We start from the raw sequence: 19,880 nt of genomic DNA, 5'->3' as shown, positions 1-19,880 counted from the left end.
TTGCTTAGACACAATTTCTGAGCTACATATGGAGGGAAGATCTACCCTGGTGGCAGGATTATGAGAAGACCCATGGGATGGGGAAGACGGGTCCCCCTGGTGTGCATGACAATTTAATTACTGCTCCAAGTGTCAACAGTGGGACAGCAGCATGGGTATCATCTGGGACATTGTCCGAAACACAGAATATCAGGTCTCACCTCAGATCTCTTAGACATGAATCTTCAGTTAAGCAAATTCTCCAGGGGATTCACACACTCAACATTTGAGAAATGCTAGTCTTGTTCCCTGTTGCCCCAATTTGTCTCAATAATGGACTCATCGGAATGCAGAATTCCTGGGTGCCATCTTGGGACAAATGAATCAAAGTCTCACAGGAGGAGCCTGAGAATCTACATTTTTAACCATGTCCCTCAGTAATTTTTCCAATAACCTTAAATTTGACAAGACTGAAACATCAAGAGCTTGACAGGCAAACAGAACTGACACTGGCACTCAGTCCTGTCACCTACTGGCTGCCCATCCCTGAAGAAGCTTCCCTCTCACAGCTTCCCTCTCACAGCTTCCCTTATGACCTCAAATGGGGATACAATATTCCTTTGCAGATGTACTACAGGACTAGGTCAGCAATCATGAAGAAGTGTATTAAGGGTTAAAACGTTTGCCTTGCATTGAGTAGGTATGAAATAGTAGATGGCTGTTAGCATTTTCCTCTCTTTCAAAACCTCAATTTCGCCCTCTGAGAAAGGCTGGTGGTAGAAACTGCCTAGAGTTCTTTTCATGTATCAGATGTATCTTTACTGAGTAGGTGGCAGGCTCCAGAAGCAAAGATGAGCTCACAGCCTAGTGGGAGAGTCAGTAGGTGAGCGGGAATATTATAATAGAAACAGAAATTTTGCTCACAGATGAATCATTTCATACATCCAGATAATGTTTTGGTTAGCTTGTGGGGGAAAGAGATCAAAGCTACTATTTAATATCATTAAAACAATCATTATTTCTTTCACAAATGCTAACCCAGGCAGAAAGGAAAGAGCTTTCCAGAGCACTGAAAATAAAACCTTGTTGCAGAGAGTAAGGCTTCCCTCTGACTTCAATTGTAGCTGTAAATTAGCCCAGAAGCATACCCCAAACGGTAGCAAAATTATGACCTTATTTAAAGTAGATGCTTTATCAGCTCATCCTTTCCGCCAATTCTTTCCAGCGTCGTATTTTTCATTCTCCATTGTCCTATTATTAGCCTCTATTTTCTAACTGCTGGAGTCTGTTTTCCTTCTGGAGGTGGAGCCACCTACTGATACATACTCCCCTCCCTCCTGAGGCTCCTCACTGAGAGTTCCTAATTGAATTTCTGCCCTTCAGGAGCACAGGGTCATTGGGATGAATGCTCTGTCAGAGGGCTCCAGGGAGGTCAGGCTCTGGGCATCATTTCAGTGTCTCTACACTGCCATCTCCAAGCATTCCTCTGCCCCAAAGCCTGGGGTCTGTTTGTTTAATGAGAAATAGTAACTACTTTCCTGACAGTAGCTATAACTGCATTTATGATGTGTTTAAATGAAAAAGTAGACTTTGAGGAACTAGAAAGTCACCCTGTTTCAGGAACTCTTACAACCTTTCTTTCTCTGATTTCTGCTATATGTGTGTATCCTTGCATATGACAAAATGCCACCTGATGTGTTATAAGGCAAACGCTACATCATCGCCTTACTTTGACCTCCTATGAGCCTCATGGCTGTTCTGCTAAAGAAAAGGAATACTTTGTAGTTGGGAAAATGAAAGATGTTTTGCTCGAATGTGCCATCAAGTATCTTCCAACTTCGCTCCCTCACATTCTCCCTGAATAACTCCACACTGATTGATGGTCAAGGCATCTTTAAATGGATACACTTAATTTGTTAGGAAAATTTTTAGTGCCAGAAAAATCATTACTTACACTTGAGATGTTAATAAATTAATTTTAGATTGTAGCTATTAAATAGTCTTTTGCAAATATTTCATATATGTAGATAAAAATCATAAATTAATTCTGGGCAAATAAAAGGAATCTTGATTTCATTGTTTAATCCACAGGACTCTTACAGGTTTGAAAAACCATGCTCTTGTCTGTTCTTTCCACTCACTATAAAAATTCAGAGTCTGAGATAATGAAATCAAAGATGTCATTATGTCCTGATATGTTTTTGATAACCATCTGGACACAAGAGAGGAAATAATTCAGAAAAGAAGTGACCAACTGCAGAATTTATGTCATAAAACTGATTATTCTTAATTACATCTAAAATACATTTGAAATTTCCTCCCTGGGGTTTGAAGGGAATTTCCTCCAATAGCAGCTCAACTCTCTATGCCTCTGTTGGCAAAAAGAGCAGGCTTCAAGCTGAGGCAGGGGCAGGATCTTATCCTTCCAAGTGCAAATTCATGTTACTTCCTATTAGAAGCTCTCCCTGGCTTTAGGACTGATCATTGGTATTTGGACTCTCCTACACAGATATGGGCTACGTACATACAGATCATATAGAGTGGATGACACAGATCACAGAACTTGTCACAATGAATTGAACTAGAAAATGTCCATCTCAACCCCTCCCTTCTTAGTTTTTCTGAGAACATTCATCAGCTAGATTCCTACTGTCTTCCACTTGATGCTGAACAGTGAGTGTACTTAATAAACACCGGTAGAATAATGGGAATAATACATCAAATTGCCATTTATTTTTTAGCGTATGTATGGTAGAATTGAGCATAGCTGCTATACCTCTTGTATATGACATATATAGCTACAAACATTTTCTATCTCACTCACATAGGATATATATATCTGAATAAGATATTCCTCAAAGCCTGCTTCATGCTTTCATTTTTTTCCTGTTTCTTCTTTTAATCATTAATTTCTCATTTTCTAAAACTTCAACAGGAGATTTTGTACATAAATATATGCAATGAAGATATTTCTTCCAAGTTCACCAGTCTGGCAAGGATTTCCCTTCCCAAGCGTAGGCTTTGGTGCCAGTGATTGTCAGTGTTGGCTCACTATGGAATTTTATTGCATGAGACAGTGGGGAATTCTTGTTCCTCCAACTAAGAGCAAGTTCAGTAAAGGAAGAGGTTCTTTTTTCTCATTTACCATTGGACCTCAGTCCCCTGCATGATGCCAGATACCTAGTAAGTATTCCATATGTATGCATGTGTGTGCATATGCACGTGCATAGCAATGATTCTGCTTTAGGGAGACTACTTTCCAGGGACACCTGGGTGGCTCAGTCAGTTAAGCATCTGCCTTCGGCTCAGGTCATAATCACAGGGTTCTGGGATGGACCCTCTCATCAGGCTCCCAGCTCAGCAGAGAGTCTGCTTCTCCCTCTCTCTCCTCCCCCTCCCCGACTTGTACACACTCTTTCTCCCTCTCTCTCTCTCAAATAAATAAAATCTTTTAAAAAGCAGACTATTTTCCTGATATTTATAAAAGCACCAGAATAGCTATGATCATAAAAAAATAATAAACAGAGTTGTATAAATGCACTTCAAGATAAACTTCAGAAATGCTGTCTTCAGCTTCTTTCTGTCGACAAGGAGGGTCTGGCCCTCCTGTCCCATTTTCTTAGTTTTCACAAAAAACTAGAAGAAAGGTAGTTAGGTAGAAAGGTAGCTAGGTAGTTAGGTAGTTAGGTAGCTAGGTAGAAAGGTAATTAAAGACAACACTAATAGGAAGTTGATGTGTGCTTCCACAGACGTGGAGGACAGGGGAGAGGCCCTGGGCTGTGGGAGCCCCCAGTTCTGCTTTCTCATCCAGATCCTGCCACTACTTGGTGACTCAGGGAATGCTCAGCTGATTTGGAAAAAAAGGGGAGAGGGAGGGATAATAATACAGAGGTTGCAGAATCGTGAAATTTATATTAAGAAAAAAAACATAGAACATACGTGCTTTTCTATGAACTTGAGTTATATCTGAATGACAATTAGGGCAACCATATGTCCTAATGAGCTTAAGGGATTGCTGGTGTGGTTTATTTTACAGAAGAAATTATTAAAACTGCCCATATATCTCAAACATTTTTGGGTTTGGATGACAACCTATATGGTCATTCAGATTATAATATGTGTATGAGTGCGTGTGTACTGTATATGTGTGTGTGTGTATATACACACACAATATATATATATAATTAATTATATACAATTAATATTATATATAATTATATATATATGATACATGATTATGCATAGACAATGTCAATGTGATCTGGTCATTAAATGTTTTTTTTTAAGATTTTATTTATTTATTTGACAGAGAAATCACAAGTAGGCAGAGAGGCAGGCAGAGAGAGAAGGGGAAGCAGGCTCCCCACTGAACAGAGAGCCCAATGCCCAGGACCCTAGAATCATGACCTGAGCCAAAGGCAGAGGCTTAACCCACTGAGCCACCCAGGCACCCCTATACATATATATTTTTTAAAAGATGCTCAGACCAAAAGTAGATTGAAAAGACATACCATCCTCAGGAAGATGGAGATGCTGCTAATGTTCTGAAACGGGCTAGGGCATGAGTGGATGAGTAGACTCTGCAGGAGGGTGGTGCCTATTTCCTCACTGTCCCAGGAGCCCAGGCAGAACATCCCAGCCATCTCTGTCCTCTTTTGATAAGGTCTTACTGGAATGTTTGCCTGAGAAGCCTGCAGGGCAGGAACAGTGTTACCGTAGCTAATGTTGTTCACCTCTTTACTGATAGACCATCTCTAGCCAAAAGGATATTTATGAATATGTTCTCAATATTTTTAAAAACTAAACTTGGGGAAAGAATCTGTAATTCACTCAAACTGTGGCAGGTGGGATCACATAATTCTGGCTGAGTGCAGGAGCTCCCAGGTCACTCTATCCCAATAGGTCTGAGATCCCCACAGACAGGAAGCAGGTACTTGGGGAGGCAGCAGATCCAGGGGTTGCTGTGGAGAACCCTCAGCCAGAATGGCTTGAAGAGTAGGAGGGGAGGGGATTTTTCTGCATATCCCTGTCTACAGAACAGGGAAAATTTGCCTAACAAAAGGTGGTCTCTTGTTCCTGCTTTTCCCCTAAATTTACTGCTTGAATAATTATAAGGACCCTTGATTCTGAAAAGTGTTCTTGCCTATGATTCATTATTACTGTGTTTTTCAATAATTTATCTGGGTCAGTTTAACTCTCCTTAGTGGGTCTAAGCTGAACTTTATGTGCTTAGGAGACCCTCAGTACCCATCTCGAAGTGCTGGCCCAGATCAGCGTGCGGACCACACATGACCTGCAAACAAAGCTGTGCGGAGAGCAACATGCACAGCTTAGTATATTCAACCACACTGACTCCATTAAATCCAGCATGTGTTTACACCAGACAAGTACATTTTACTTGTATCAATCCTCACAATGATCCTATGAAGCAGGAATGTTATCATCTGCAGTTAACAGGTAAGAAAACGGTCACAGAGAATATGTGTAAGTTGTTCACCTGCGAGTCCATGGTGGAGGACTGAAGCTAACCAGCCAGTCCAAATGGGAATCATCGACACAATGAAGGCAAGTTACACTGATGAAGCAGGAGAGGAGAAACACTTCTTCCTCTTAAAGCTATGTTCAGCAAGAAGAAATTCTTGGAGCATCAAGAACCGGTTGCAAACTTGGGGGAAATAACAGAAACTGGCTAATTTCTCGGAGTCTCCAAATAAGCAGTGAGAAGCCTTAGCCCTCGGAATGCACAGGAATTTTCTAGCCTGCCCCTTCTCACCTTTTAAAACCCGAGTCCCCTCTTAATCAAATATACAGATGACACCCACTCAATTTCTCCCACAGGACTGCAGCAAACATGCTTTGGTTTGGTTTCAATATAAGCAGAAGGGAGAAGAGAAAAGAACCGAGGAAAAATAATATCACATACTTAGTGTCTACTGTGTATTTAGAGTTTTCTTGATGTTGCTACTTTTCATTCTTCTATCAATCTTTAGGACCAGTATTTGTCTGTCTGTCTGTCTGACTGACTCTCTTTTCAATACAGGACAGGAGGCTGTGGTTAAATGCCTTGCAGAGAAACCTCATACAGCCAGTGTAAAGCTGGGCAGAGCTTTTAATTCAGGATGGTCTTAAATGCTCATATTTGCCTCACGTACCTCTTACCCCAAATCATACAAGGAAGCTATTTAAAAGACACATTGATGTCAATTCTTTGATACACGAAATCCAAATCACAACAGTCACCTCAAGAAACACCATTTCACGTTTCAACGAGAGCTCCCAATCAAGTCAGAAAACATTAAAATAAGGGAAGAATCTTTGACTATTAACTAAAAACATGTTTCTATTCTCAATCAAATGTGCTTCTCGAGACTTATGCACAATATTTAAGTGGCACTTTAAGAAAACCAGCTGGGGTCCAGTGCAAACAGGTTAAAATAGAAGAAGTGATCCAATGCCTACGTGTCATCAAATTGCAATTATGTTCACTGTACTGTTGTTCTTTGCTTTTTAAGCCACTTTTTTAAGCTTCACAAACTTCATCCACAGAAATGAGGCAAACAGTTATCTCTTGGCTCATTTGTCCACGTCAGGGGCAATCAGTAGACAGCCTGTTATGAACATGGCTATTGCAAATTACTCAAATTATATCCAGACTGTGGCAAACATTTTCATGAACATTTAACTAATGAACTTGAAAATTCTTCTGAGGCTCTTCTCCCTGTTATTCAATTCCATTCTGCAGGGACTCTGCCACTAGATCTGGATTTAGAGATATTTCAGCCTCCATCATCTCCTGCCAATGGAGTTCAGGGATGTGTGCCAAACTCCATTTCCCTTCTGCCTTGCGTCAACCATGGGGAATCATTAGCTGCTGTGCTCAGAGCACTTACTGAACAATCATTTGATAAAGAGGACCCTCACTGGGTGGGAGAGCTAATGGACGTCCAAAGTCACAGAGCAAAGCACTAACAGGGAGGGTCCTGTAATTTTATATAGTATATCATCAGGAAATGGTTACACTGTGTCAGTCAATGCTCTTAAAAATGGAAGCTTTGTTTCAAAACCTACACAGGCAGAATGAGACAAAGTAAGGAACAGCAACTTCTCGAAAGTCTCCTCCTCCTTTCAATTGCTTTCTCTGTTCCCCAAATCCTGGGAGCATTTTATCCACATCACTGACTGCCCAGTCCATCAGCCCATTTATGGAAGTACAGCCTCGAGCAATGGCTGCTGTTGGACTGCTTCTCCCTTTTTCTAGCAGTTCCATATTTCATGCGAGTCAAGAATCTTCCAAGTGAATTGCTTGACAAATTTCCAAAATGATCGCTTCAGATCAAATTCAGCTAAAATGCTACACTTTCCAAAGTTTTGAAAATCCATTTTTACAGCAAGGCTGCCAAAACATCTAATGAGCTTCAATTCAGGAGAGGCACATCCTTTTAACTTGAATTTGGCCTCAAAACAAGTTTGGCCCAGTCAAATGCCTACCAATCTTTTCAGTCACAATGGCTCCCTCTCTCACTCTAGTGAAATAGATTACAGATAGCACCATTTCCCAAGTTCTTAAAATTTCTAGAAATGACATTAAAAAAAAAACATGTTCAAGAATATTCTGCTTTTATTCAGAATATTTTGATTCAATGAGTTTCTAGTGACTTGCTTTCCTTCTCACCCAGCTTTATTACTGTAGGATATATCTTTCTATTATTTCTTTTTTTCTTTTTTTAGGTTTCAAAACACATGAATTCAGCACGGAAAAGAATTAGCATAAAAAGTGTAAATGAATTATTAATAAAAGAAGGAGCAGACACATTCAAATGGACTTTGCAGTATTTAATCTAGAAGGGCTTAATTGGAACTTCTCTTATCAGCCTAATAATAATGAACTATAATGACCTTGATTTAACAGAGCCAGGGACACTATCTATCTTTCTTAATGGAAACATGAGAAGCAAGGGGTCAAGTGTCTTAACTAGGTATTACATAAATGAAATATGTGTGTAATGTACAGATCTTAGAGAATTCATAATGTTTGAAGAAGAAAATAGTTATAAAACCTATTAGTTTTTTTTTTTTAATTTTTACTAAGCTCTTTTTTAAAACTGGACTGCTATTGCATGCTCAAATTTAGAATATTTTTTGTAAAGATTTTATTTATTTATTTGACAGACAGAGATCACAAGTAGGCAGAGAGGCAGGCAGAGAAAGAGAGGAGGAAGCAGGCTCCCCACTGAGCAGGGAGCCCGATGTAGGGCTCGATCCCAGGACGCTGGGATCATGACCCGAACCAAAGGCAGAGGCTTTAACCCACTGAGCCATCCAGGTGCCCCTAGAATATTTTGATTTTCATATATATATCATGATATAACGAGCATTCTCACGGCCCTAAAACATTATGAAAATTCCAATTAGGTTGATTTCATCCAATGCATAGGTGTATTCTAATGTATTTAAAATTATAAATTCAGGGTTTTTTTTCTAATACAAATAAACCTGTGGTGAATATTCTTAGAAATAAATCTACATACACATTTCTGTATACTGCATTTTTAGAAACAATATAAATATTTTGAAACATTACATATAGGAGATACTTAACAAAATGTATTCCCTCAGGTAGTAAATGAGAATGTGCTTTTACTCTACTCTCAGCAAACTATCTGCTTTTTAAAATCATTAAGTATGTAATAGGCAAAAAAAAAATTAATTTGCATTTCTTTGTGAGGCTGAGTATTTTTCATGTTTATTTGTTATTTGTATTCCTTTTTAAGGGAAGAATACGTTCCCCTTATTGCCCGTTTTCCTACTGAGACTTAATTTTCATGTTACACTAGTTGATTTACGTGACTTCTTCAGAATATTAATTCCTTGCCATATTTTATTATACCATTTACTGGTGATCCATCTTTTAATTTCTGATTTATAGTATCCAGACCAAAAAGCAAGGTTTAGCCAGGATATTTTTTCCTTCCATTGCTTTTTGTTCAAAAGGTCCCTTCAATTGCTGTCATAAATAAGTATGTAATTTTATTTACCATTTTCTTCAAGACTTTATTAATTACATTAACTCTTGAATTCATTAAAAACAACTTTTCATATAAAGAAGGAAAGTAAAAACCCAAATTTGATTTGTTTTATCTGATCACCAACCAAATTTACTGAGCAATCAGGCTCTCATTTTCCTTCTGATTTATGGATCCTTCCTTACTCTACACTAAGTTCCAGAATATACCTGATTCTGGTATTGCCAGTCTGCCAGCCAATGATCTAGGACTTTATAGCATATTTTAAATTCAGCAAGACCAAGTTTGTCTATTTTTCTTTAAAATCCCTCTGTCGGGTTATTTTGAGAATCTTGGTATTGTTCTTAAATTTTCATTAGCTCGCTCTATAATTTCTAAATACTAAAAAAGCATCCTGAAAATACACTAATGAGTAAGAAAATAACAGTGAAAAATATGAAACCTCCCTCAACTCTACATTCATGCTGTTAACACATTTGAGCAAACACTTTCAGGATCTCTATCAGAGATGATCTAGGTAGGTTTGCATCTACTCTTCTTAAGCAAGTAAACAGAAAAGTGTTAGAGCATCATCAATCTTTTTCAACATAGGAAAAGTTTTTTGATTCATGGGCTCCCAGTCACAGGATTTATCATAGGATTGCAATTTATTTATTTATTTTTTGTAATTTACTTTTAAAATACTAAAATATATTATCTTGATTTCTCTTAGATCTGAATGTCACAAGTAAAACATTTACTGTAGATTCACAGACACCCCTACATATCGTTGCTCTAATATACTGAATTGTGTTTTTTATTTAACTTGAAACATGGCCCAGTTGGTAATATATCACAGATACCCCTGGTAGCATACCAGTCATGTGAAAATACTTCCCCTTGTTTTCCTTACTTCCCGACAATAAACTACTTCACTTATTCCAAGTGCATTACAAAGTACAGCGCCATTTAATTCCTAATTTCATTTCTGTATGTATTTATTCAACAATATCTTGGTGATAGGAGGTGCTCAATAAACATTTGCCGAATGGAGAACAATGAATGAAACATGGTACTTAAATAGAGTGCTATACAAAATAACACATTATTAATAACTACATGGGGATTCTTAGAAGTGGCTGATGCAGGAACAAATGTAAGCTTTTTATTCACAGCAAAGCCCAGGAGATGAATAGTGGGCACATGCAATGTGTGATTTATTCATACACTCTAGTAGGAGATTTATAGACATCTATTAACCTACTTGAGTTCCAATTCTGTCTTAGGCTGGTCTTCTGTCATGATTAGCTATGTTGTGACTCAATGTTAAATAACAGGTTGTCTGTGCTGAAATATGTAAGAAATATGAAGACATAAGGTCAAAATCATATATATATATATATATATATATATATATATATATATATCCCCCACTGAATCATAGATGTATCTCCACTTGTGTAGGCAAAAAAAAAAATTAAGCATGCATATATGCACAAAAGCAAAAGACATTTTCCCCAGACCTGAGATCGATTATCATAGTATCATAGACTGGATTTGTCTCCCAAATAATTAATATGTTGAAGTCCTAACCTCCAGTAACTCAGAATGCGAGCATATTTAAAGAAAGGGTCTTTACAGAGATAAGTGAATTAAAATAGAGCCATACGACTGGTGTCCTTATAAGAAGAGAAAATGTGAATACAGACACATCCAGAGGGAAGAAAATGAGAAGACACAAGAAGATGGCCATCCCTAAGCCCAGGAGAGAGACCGAAAGGAAACAACTCTGCCAACACCTGGAGTACGGATTTCTAGCTTGCAGAACTGATAAAATGCATTCCTCTTGCTTAAACCACTCAATCTGAGATACTTTGTTACAGCAGCCCTAGCAAACTAACACACCATGAACTAATCCAAAATAGAGTGAGGCTGTATGTTGAAAAAGAATAAGATTTTGTTATTTGCAACATTCTCAGTTTTCAAAAAGATTAATCTTACCCACCTGCATACTGTGTGGGGCCTGATTTGATCCCTCCTTTGGGTAAAACACCATCCTAAAAGTCACTGCTTTAGGTGATACTTTTGATTAATCCCTCCACCAATCGATTAGGAATTCAAACTTAACTGACGGGACTGTCCACTTCCACATGACGATCCCTTTAATGTACGGTTGAGGATCTAGGAGAGCTTGGATACAATTCATGCTTGGAGTGGGTAGATCACTCTTGGCTTCTCCCTGGAGGTCTTAAAGTCATTTGTGTGCTTTCTACCTCTGTCTACACTGACCTAATAAATATAACACAAGAAGAGGGATGTGGGAAGGAGCATTCCCACTTCCCTTCATCCCCAACCTAGTTTCACAGAGGACAGAAATGGGGTGTAAATTTTGTAAGTAGGGTAAATGTAATGTAGTCCCCAAGTCATATGGAAGCCATGTTCTCAACCTTGAGGGCAGATCCCGTACTGTTTATCTTGACAGAAGACCACTGTCACGTATTGGCTCTTCCAAACCTGTGTTGCCCACCGGGACAACTCATCTTCCTTGTGGACTGAAGCTGGCCCTTAGAGTCAGGCAGGATTTGCCAACATGTTCGAAGCTCCTAACTACAAGGTGCATTTCTCAATGCCATCTTAATAAAACAATACAGAATGAAGCTTCATAATAGCAATATATAGAGGAAAAGTCATAATTTTCCATGCTTCATGATTCAGAATAATTAATTTAATAAGTGTGTCATATGAGAAAAGTAAATAAAGAGAAGGAAAGGGGTGTGGACACACATGATCACTGAAGCATATACAATTGCAAGAAAAAAACAAATTACCCGGGTAGTGCTGGAAATAAAAGCTCAGTGGGAAATATTTTGGGGATGCTAATTTGATTCTTCTACAGAACCTTAAAGCTGCAGTGCTTACAAGTGCACTATTTAGCTCCACCTGTTTTTTATTTTTAGCATTTATATAACCTTAAGTCTCTAAAAACCAATTAAACACCTCCTGATCTCTACTGGGAATTTTCCCTAAGTAGCTCTCTACCTCGACTATATCAGGACTATGATTTCATTTACAACATCTTGCTGGAGAGCATTTTATCAAGAGAGGTGTTAAAAAAATAATGAAATTAATAAACGAGGGCAGAATCAAGATGAGCTCCAGTCTTCTCTGGACACAGTTACAGTCTGGGATTTGGTTCACAATCAACACTGAGCTGCATGATCTTAGATGAGCAGTTTGCTTTGTCCTGCCACAGTCTGTAGTTTCTCAAGAAAGGGTTATTGCTGCGTACAGGCCAATGTGTCTAAGTCCCACACCAAAAATGCAGGCTTCTAAAGGGAGTAAATAATTATTTCTATTAAAGTGGTAGATATAAATGTAAACCCGTCTTTGCTTAGGTAAAATTCTGATCTTGTCTATTTTAATTCAGTTTTACTTTCCTCAAATACTAAAGTCACCAGCCTTGCCCCTCCCCATATTATGACTCCTGAGTCTGCCATTCCAACAACTAGACTAAATGCATCCCACGTACACTCCAGAGCTCAATCACCACCCTCTGCCGCCAGGCCTCTCGGAGGGCCTGCCCCCGACGCCGGCCACCAGTGGCTTACCGACAGTGTTTATGGGATCCCGTCAGCGTCTCGATCACAAAGCACTCGCCATCATTGAGACAGTATGCGAGGTCCTTGTCTCGGCAGGGTTTGAAGTGCTCAGACCGCTCCGTGGAATACGTCGTTGTATCTGTCAACGGAAACACAGACAGAACTGCTGTCAGCAGCACAGTCGGTCACCCCAGGTCAAAACCCTGGCCGGGATCTGTGCACTGAGGACTTCTTCTTCTTCTTCTTTTTTTTTTTTTTTTTTTAAGATTTTTATTTATTTGACAGAGATCACAAGTAGGCAGAGAGGCAGGCTGAGAGAGAGAGGGGGAAGCAGGCTCCCTGCTGAGCAGAGAGCCTGATGCAGGGCTCGATCCCAGGCCCCTGGGATCATGACCTGAGCTGAAGGCAGAGGCTTTAACCCACTGAGCCACCCAGGCGCTCCACACTGAGGACTTCTACGTGCTGACCCTTCACCTCTAGAGAGAGAGCACAGACCCTCCACTGGACTGAAGAAATGCAGCTGGATATGACGTTTCATGACTGAGTGGTGTGTGTTCCCCCAAACTCACAGGGTAAAACGTAATCATAATGAGATGGTACCAACAGGTGTGCCTGTGGGAGGGGATCAGGTCATGAATGGGATTAGTACCCTTATAACAGGGCCCCAGAAACCTCCGTCGCCCATCGCAGTCATAAGAAATAGTGCTCTATGAGCTAGGAAGTCATCACCAAGCACCAGACACTCAATCTCCAGGCACCTAGATCTTGGACTTCCCAGCTTCTAAAACTATGAGAAATAAATTTCTGTGTTTATGAGCTACCCAATCTGTTAAAACAGCCCCGGCTTACTTAGACAAGCACTGTATTCAGTTTTCTAAATTTCTCCACTACATTTTAGCAATTGGAATCACTCTATAAGCCCCCACTGAGGACACAATAACAGTAAAAGTAGAATGATTCTGCAGTCAAACACCTCAAACCCGCTTTCGTTCACTCAGTTTTTAACAAACATGTTGCATGAAAGATTGAAACAGGATCTCCTTCCCTTCATTGTTGCCAAATGTCATTAAACATCTGATCAATGCATATTGCGACTGTTCTGTAGAAACCAATGTCAGTTTCTAAGAGTTTTTTGTTTGTTTTTAGTTACAGCTCTAATGGGCTAATAGCTGAACCAATTATTCTTCTACTTTTTTCCCCTTTTCTTATGTAATTAAAATGCAAATATTCCAAATTCTGAAATAGAACCTCAAATGTGAAGAATGTTTCTGGCATATACCTAACAGAACCAAATTACTATCATTTTTAAGCATTATTTTAAACATTTGCTTTAAAATCATAATTACTAAAATTTTTAAATTAAGCTGTATGTCTGCATCCTTTTCCTAAATATGAAACTAGCCATAAGTATGTGCTGTCTACTAGATACAGACTCTGTTATCACACGCACATATTCTATTCTCACAGTTTTTTTTTTTTTTTAAGATTTTATTTATTTATTTGACAGACAGAGATCACAAGTAGGCAGAGAGGCAGGCAGAGAGAGACGGAGAAGCAGGCTCCCCGCTGAGCAGAGAGCCCAATGCGGAACTCGATCCCAGGACCCTGGGATCATGACCTGAGCCGAAAGCAGAGGTTCTAACCCACTGAGCCACCCAGGCGCCCCTATTCTCACAGTTTTAAGCAACTGAAGTATTAGCACCAACTCCACTGTCACATTGGAGAAAAAATATATTTAAAAAGTCAAAGACGGGGGCATCTGGGTGGCATAGTCAGTCACGTGCTCAACTCTTGATTTCGGCTCAGCTCATGATCTCAGGGTGATGAGATCGAGTCCGGAGTCGGGCTGCAGGCTCAGTGGGGAGTCTGCTTGAGATGCTCTCTCTCTTCTCCTTCTCCCTGTCGCTGCTCATACTCTCTCTCTCCCCTTCTCTCTCAAATAAACAAATATTTAAAAATTAAAATAAAATAAAAAGTCAAAGGTGAATAAATGATTCTGCATTCAAGCTCCTTTAATTCCCTTTTTCAGATCTAGATTAACAATAATGTTCAATAACGTGGGTTATTATAACCAACCAGCTCAGTAACTGGAAGCCACTGTGAGCCTCTTTTCCTGTTCTTTAACCAAACTGAGGGGAAAGTGACTGCCCTAAAAGGAAATTCACTCATACCCTTCCCACATCTTAGAATCCTCAGCAGACCCCTATCCCCATAGGAATAACTCCAAATTCCTCAGAGATGCACATAAACCATGTGGAATTTTGCCCTCTGGTGTCATCTTGTGACCTAAGACATACAACTTCATTACCAATTATTTTTCTATTTCTCCAAACACCAGGAACTGTCACACTGCTCTTTCTTCCTGGACCATCTTTTTCTTTGCTGGAAGACAACTAGAAATCCTTAAAGTTTACATCATTTTCCCATTGTGTCTCCAGAACACCTTTTATCACTCACATCACTGCTTCAACATTCAATGCTGCAAGTAGCCATTTGTTCACATGTTTATGTTTCTTTAGTCTGTGTGTTTCCTTAAGATCAGAGGTGGAGCCTTGAATCACAATTGGTGTTCAGGAAAAAATGTCTTCAATAAATCTGGATCACTCTAACACTGCTAACATTTTAAATGCCCTTGGTAAAATATATGATCATTAAAGACACCATCACAATCATTTAAGAGTTAATGCATATCTCACAAGTTAGATATAATTTCACACCAATATTATCATTTTAGTATACCTACTTTAATACTGAGGAATATTGGAAAAACACACATCGTCCTCAGATTCACAGAAGTCTTCACTTATATACTGCTCATGTAATTTGGGCATCGAAACAGCCCACATCTAATATCCTCTATTTTTGGTAGTACAACAGAAACTTATTTTTCCACTTCAAAATATCTATCTGTTAATACTTTGGCACAAAATAAAGGCTCTGCAAAACAGACACATTTTCTGTTTTCCAGGAGATCTCCTCTACAGAGAAGATCCATTATGCAAGACAGTTTGCAATAAATAGTTACACAGAATCAATCTCTCTTTCTACTGGAAATATTTAAAATTCAAGAGCTCTGAGCAAAATATTCAAAATGAAACACCACACAGTTGATTGCTACCCTGACTGCTGAAGTATATTAACTCATGATCAGTTAGTTAAGTTTACCTTTAATTTCTTATTATCCATTTATTGATATTCACTGATCATTCCTCTAAGAACAGCTTTTCATTAACATAACCTACAGCTTAAAAAGTGAGATCCTTATTTTACAATCAGTGGTTTTAACAAGCTACAGACTCCAAGAGCAATACAATGGCAAAGCAATTACAATCAATTAGTTTTCATCTGACAAATGCTGTCTCCAGCGATTACCTCCTCATTCTACCAACTGCCTTCCCCATCACGTTATCGTCTATCAGCACATTTCAGTGCTTCAGAAGAAGCCCAAGCAAATGCCTCTGCAAAAGTCCTGGGTGAGAGAGTACAGAGAGGTCAGGCTTAACATGTACTCAGGTTTTCTATTTCCATAGCTTAGAGAATCCAAAACTTAACACAAATACACATGTTTATCCCTTGTTTTTATTTATTTATTTTTTTTTTTAAGATTTTTTTTTTATTTATTTGACAGAGAGAGAGAGAGATCACAAATAGGCGGAGAGGCAGAAGCAGGCTCCCCGCTAAGCAGAGAGCCTGATGTGGGGCTCGATCCCAGGACCCTGAGATCATGACCTGAGCCAAAGGCAGAGGCTTTCACTCACTGAGCCACTCAGGCACCCCATGTTTATCCCTTGTAATGACTTGATTGGATTCAAGGAAACACCACCGTTAAGTATTTTTAACATCTTTTTTTTTTTAAGATTTTGTTTATTTATTTGACAGACAGAGATCACAAGTAGGCAGAGAGGCAGGCAGAGAGAGAGGAAGGGAAGCAGGCTCCCTGCTGAGCAGAGAGTCTGAAGCGGGGCTTGATCCCAGGACTCTAGGATCATGACCTGAGCCGAAGGCAGAGGCTTTAGCCCACTGAGCCACCCAGGCTCTTTTTTAACATCTTAATTTTTAACGTCTTAATCCAATAAACAGTAACAGAATGCTAGGCTTTCTCCTTCTATCAGTAGACTGCAATCATCAATAAATATGAAACCTTAGAATTTACCTAAACACTTCACTACACAGTGTCCATTTATCACTCACCTAAAATCACAAGGTATTGGGCAAAGCAAATAAAATTCACTGTGAGGTAAAAGTTTACACTTGTAAGGCATCATGCCAAATATGTCAATGGAAAGACAGAAAAATTTCTTAATGGAATTACTAGGCCATTATACTAACTCTCAGACCACCTACCCACTTTTGTAAAGTAGTAAATAAGGTAAATAAGTAAACTGTGCCTGGCCTAGTGATTATTAGGCTTTTTATCACTCATGACCAAGCTCAGCCCACCAAAGAGACAACAATAATTTTAGATGACACCCTCCAATATCTGCATATCTACTTACCAGTGCATGTATGTATATATTTGGTCTTACATATAAAATATACTACAAACATCTAAAATAGAACATAAATGCAACTAAGACAACAATAGAGTATGAGGTACACCTCTTCATTACCTTTTTGTGCCTGAAAGTGACCCCACAGGATTTAAAATGTCCAGGTGAGTATTTTGTTCTAAAGAGGAAATGGGGGACATTTGGAAGGATGACATAATGCATGTGATCTAACTCCAAGCTATCATGACCTTAAATAACCTTGGGACGCTTTAACAATCAGGTATGGAACTCTCATGGTAAACTTATCCAGCATTTTTGCAACCTGTTTATATACTTAAAACTGATTCACTTTTACTATAGTCTAGTACACTAAACTGACCACAATATATGGTATTATTTGTTATGTATTTAAAATTCAAAGGGCATCTTCTGTTTCTAGGAATGTAACCTGATAAACGAATTTCTTATAGAGGTTTTGATTGTCTTCAAAAAAAAATCACATGGATGGGGGCACCTGGGTGGCTCAGTTGGTTAAGCGACTGCTTTCGGCTCAGGTCACGATCCTGGAACCCTGGGATCGAGTCCCACATCGGGCTCCCAGCTCCCTGAGGAGTCTGCTTCTCCCTCTGACCCTCTCCCCTGACATTCTCTCTCTCACTCTCTATCAAATAAATAAATAAAATCTTAAAAAAAAAAAAACTTAAAAAAAAATCACATGGATGAAGTCTCAGGTAAGTAAACAAGGAGAAGCCTACTATTCCCATGAATTCCCATTTGTTTATTCAAGGTTCTCTCTTATTCCAGAATAACTCCTTCTCAGATATCATTCACTTCCCTGCATCAGTCCCATTTGTTTATTCAAGGTTCTCTCTTATTCCAGAATAACTCCTTCTCAGATATCATTCACTTCCCTGCATCAGCCCAGGGATCTCCCATCTGACCAGGCCATGAGCTCCTGGGGGACAGAGAGGATCTTCTCATCTTTGAACGAAGGTCTTACGGACGGCCTGACACAAAGGTGAACACAACAGGTATTTATAGAAGAATGATCTTCTTAAACACGAGCATTTTTCTAAATGTCCTATACTGAAAACCGTGCATGTTTTTCATAAAAGAAAAACTCCCTACGAATACATGTTTAGAAGTTAGGACTCAAGAAGAGCTTCAGAAGCAATTTAGGTAAAGTGTATAGAAATTGATGAGAGGAGGGGAAAAAACGAAGTCCATGGGAAGAGGGCATGGGAGGAGAGAAAAAAGGAGGGATGATATTCGAAAAGAGAGGACAAAGGAATGTTAAGCTTCAGATGAACAGAGATGGTGCTAAGGACAGGTCTTCCAAGCACCATGACCAAAGTTCAAGGTCTCAGGCCAAGAAAGTGTAGTTGCTGTCGTGAGGAACATGTACCCATTCACTTGAGACCACAGGGGCTGTACAATTATCCAGACCACTCATCTGGCACTTGTTATATGTCATTTAATGTGCTTTCTTATATTTTTTATAGGTTTTGGTCTCTATCCCCAGGGAGGTCAGGGAGAGTGCTTTGCTTCCAAGTTTCGTATTTTTTCCACACCAAGTAGCATACGTAGTAAGCAATCAGTACAGTAATTAAACGCACAGTGGGAAGTGGTGGTGGTTAATTCATTAAAGGAAAAATGGGAAGAAAATGTAAGGCTGGGAAACAGAAATCCCTGCAGATTTTGCAATGAAAGTTAATTTTTTCATGAATTAAAACAATGACTGGTTTTCCCCCTTAAGTACTAAGTTGAACCTGAATATTACTTACTGATGCTTTCTTTGTTGCCAGCACAACACTGCACACTGTGGGAACACAGATTTTGTTGCAGGAACAAGGCGCTAAATAGACTATTACAGATAATAATTGCAGTAGATAATCAAAATAAAGGGAGAGCCTAATTCAGGCTATAGTTATCTCTGAAGGCTTCCCAAAGGGTTGGCACTGGAGCTGGGTATTGAATGAGCAAGACTTCATCAGCATGGGGAATGGAATTCTAGATATGAAGAACAAGAGAGCACCTCAGGAAGGAAAACGATCACACGCTGCATAAACCCCAGATCCACTCCACGCACTCCCGGCTTGCAAATGTCAAGCCATCGACCAGTTTCTTCCTTCCCCCCACTGAGTTCATGAGAATTCTCTAAGACAAGTTAAGATGCAGTCTAAAAGCTTTTAGGATTAGCAAAAAACTTTACAGGCCAGCACCCATTTAAATATGGTCATGAACTCCAGCAGACTCTCCCATTCCATGGGAGTGGTATAAATGAAACCTACTGCCATACATTACCATTCCCAGTTGAATCTGCCATTTATTAGGTACCCAATAAGGAGCACTGGCAGGAGTCTGACTTATAAAATATTTAACGGTTAAGGAAAATCGCAAAAAGAATGCAGGAAACAGGGAAACAAACCACTCCTCAGCTGGCAAGAGGCAAAGTTAGCTTTCTTCCTGCTGCCAGAGACCAGACATCGTTCACTCTATAGGCATGGGAGAAATGGGGAACGTGGGGCAAGGAATCTATCAGTTCCATTGAGTCATGGGGCTGCTGTGAGAACTGACAGCTCCTGATGTATCCCAGAGCCATCCACTACCACAGCAATTGTAGAAAGGACCCTTCTTAAGTTTGCATGACATACCTGCCACCCTACAGTTTGAAATCTTGCTTCTAAAGACTGCACCAGTTTAAATAAGCCTGCACGAGACATAGCTTGTTCGACAGAAATGCATTTATTTGGAAATTGCAGAGTTTATCCTCCAGCTGAATCTATTTCCTTCTACCTAATGCATACCCA

At 39.3% G+C, this 19,880-nt stretch overlaps 1 protein-coding gene across 9 annotated transcripts in view; it reads right to left on the bottom strand.

Annotated features, from left to right (window-relative positions):
- NRG3 (neuregulin 3) overlaps nt 1-19,880 on the bottom strand; it is a 1,069,178-nt gene that overhangs the window by 589,324 nt on the left and 459,974 nt on the right. For all 9 annotated transcript variants that reach the window (XM_047703382.1, XM_047703385.1, XM_047703383.1 and 6 more), the window contains exon 2: nt 12,590-12,719. In XM_047703382.1, the coding sequence (XP_047559338.1) occupies nt 12,590-12,719 (130 nt within the window). The remainder of the gene's footprint in view (nt 1-12,589; nt 12,720-19,880) is intronic.

Source organism: Lutra lutra, chromosome 14 (genome assembly GCF_902655055.1).
Source record: "Lutra lutra chromosome 14, mLutLut1.2, whole genome shotgun sequence".
Classification (NCBI taxonomy): domain Eukaryota; kingdom Metazoa; phylum Chordata; class Mammalia; order Carnivora; family Mustelidae; genus Lutra; species Lutra lutra.
This window is presented reverse-complemented; position numbering and strand designations above follow the sequence as displayed.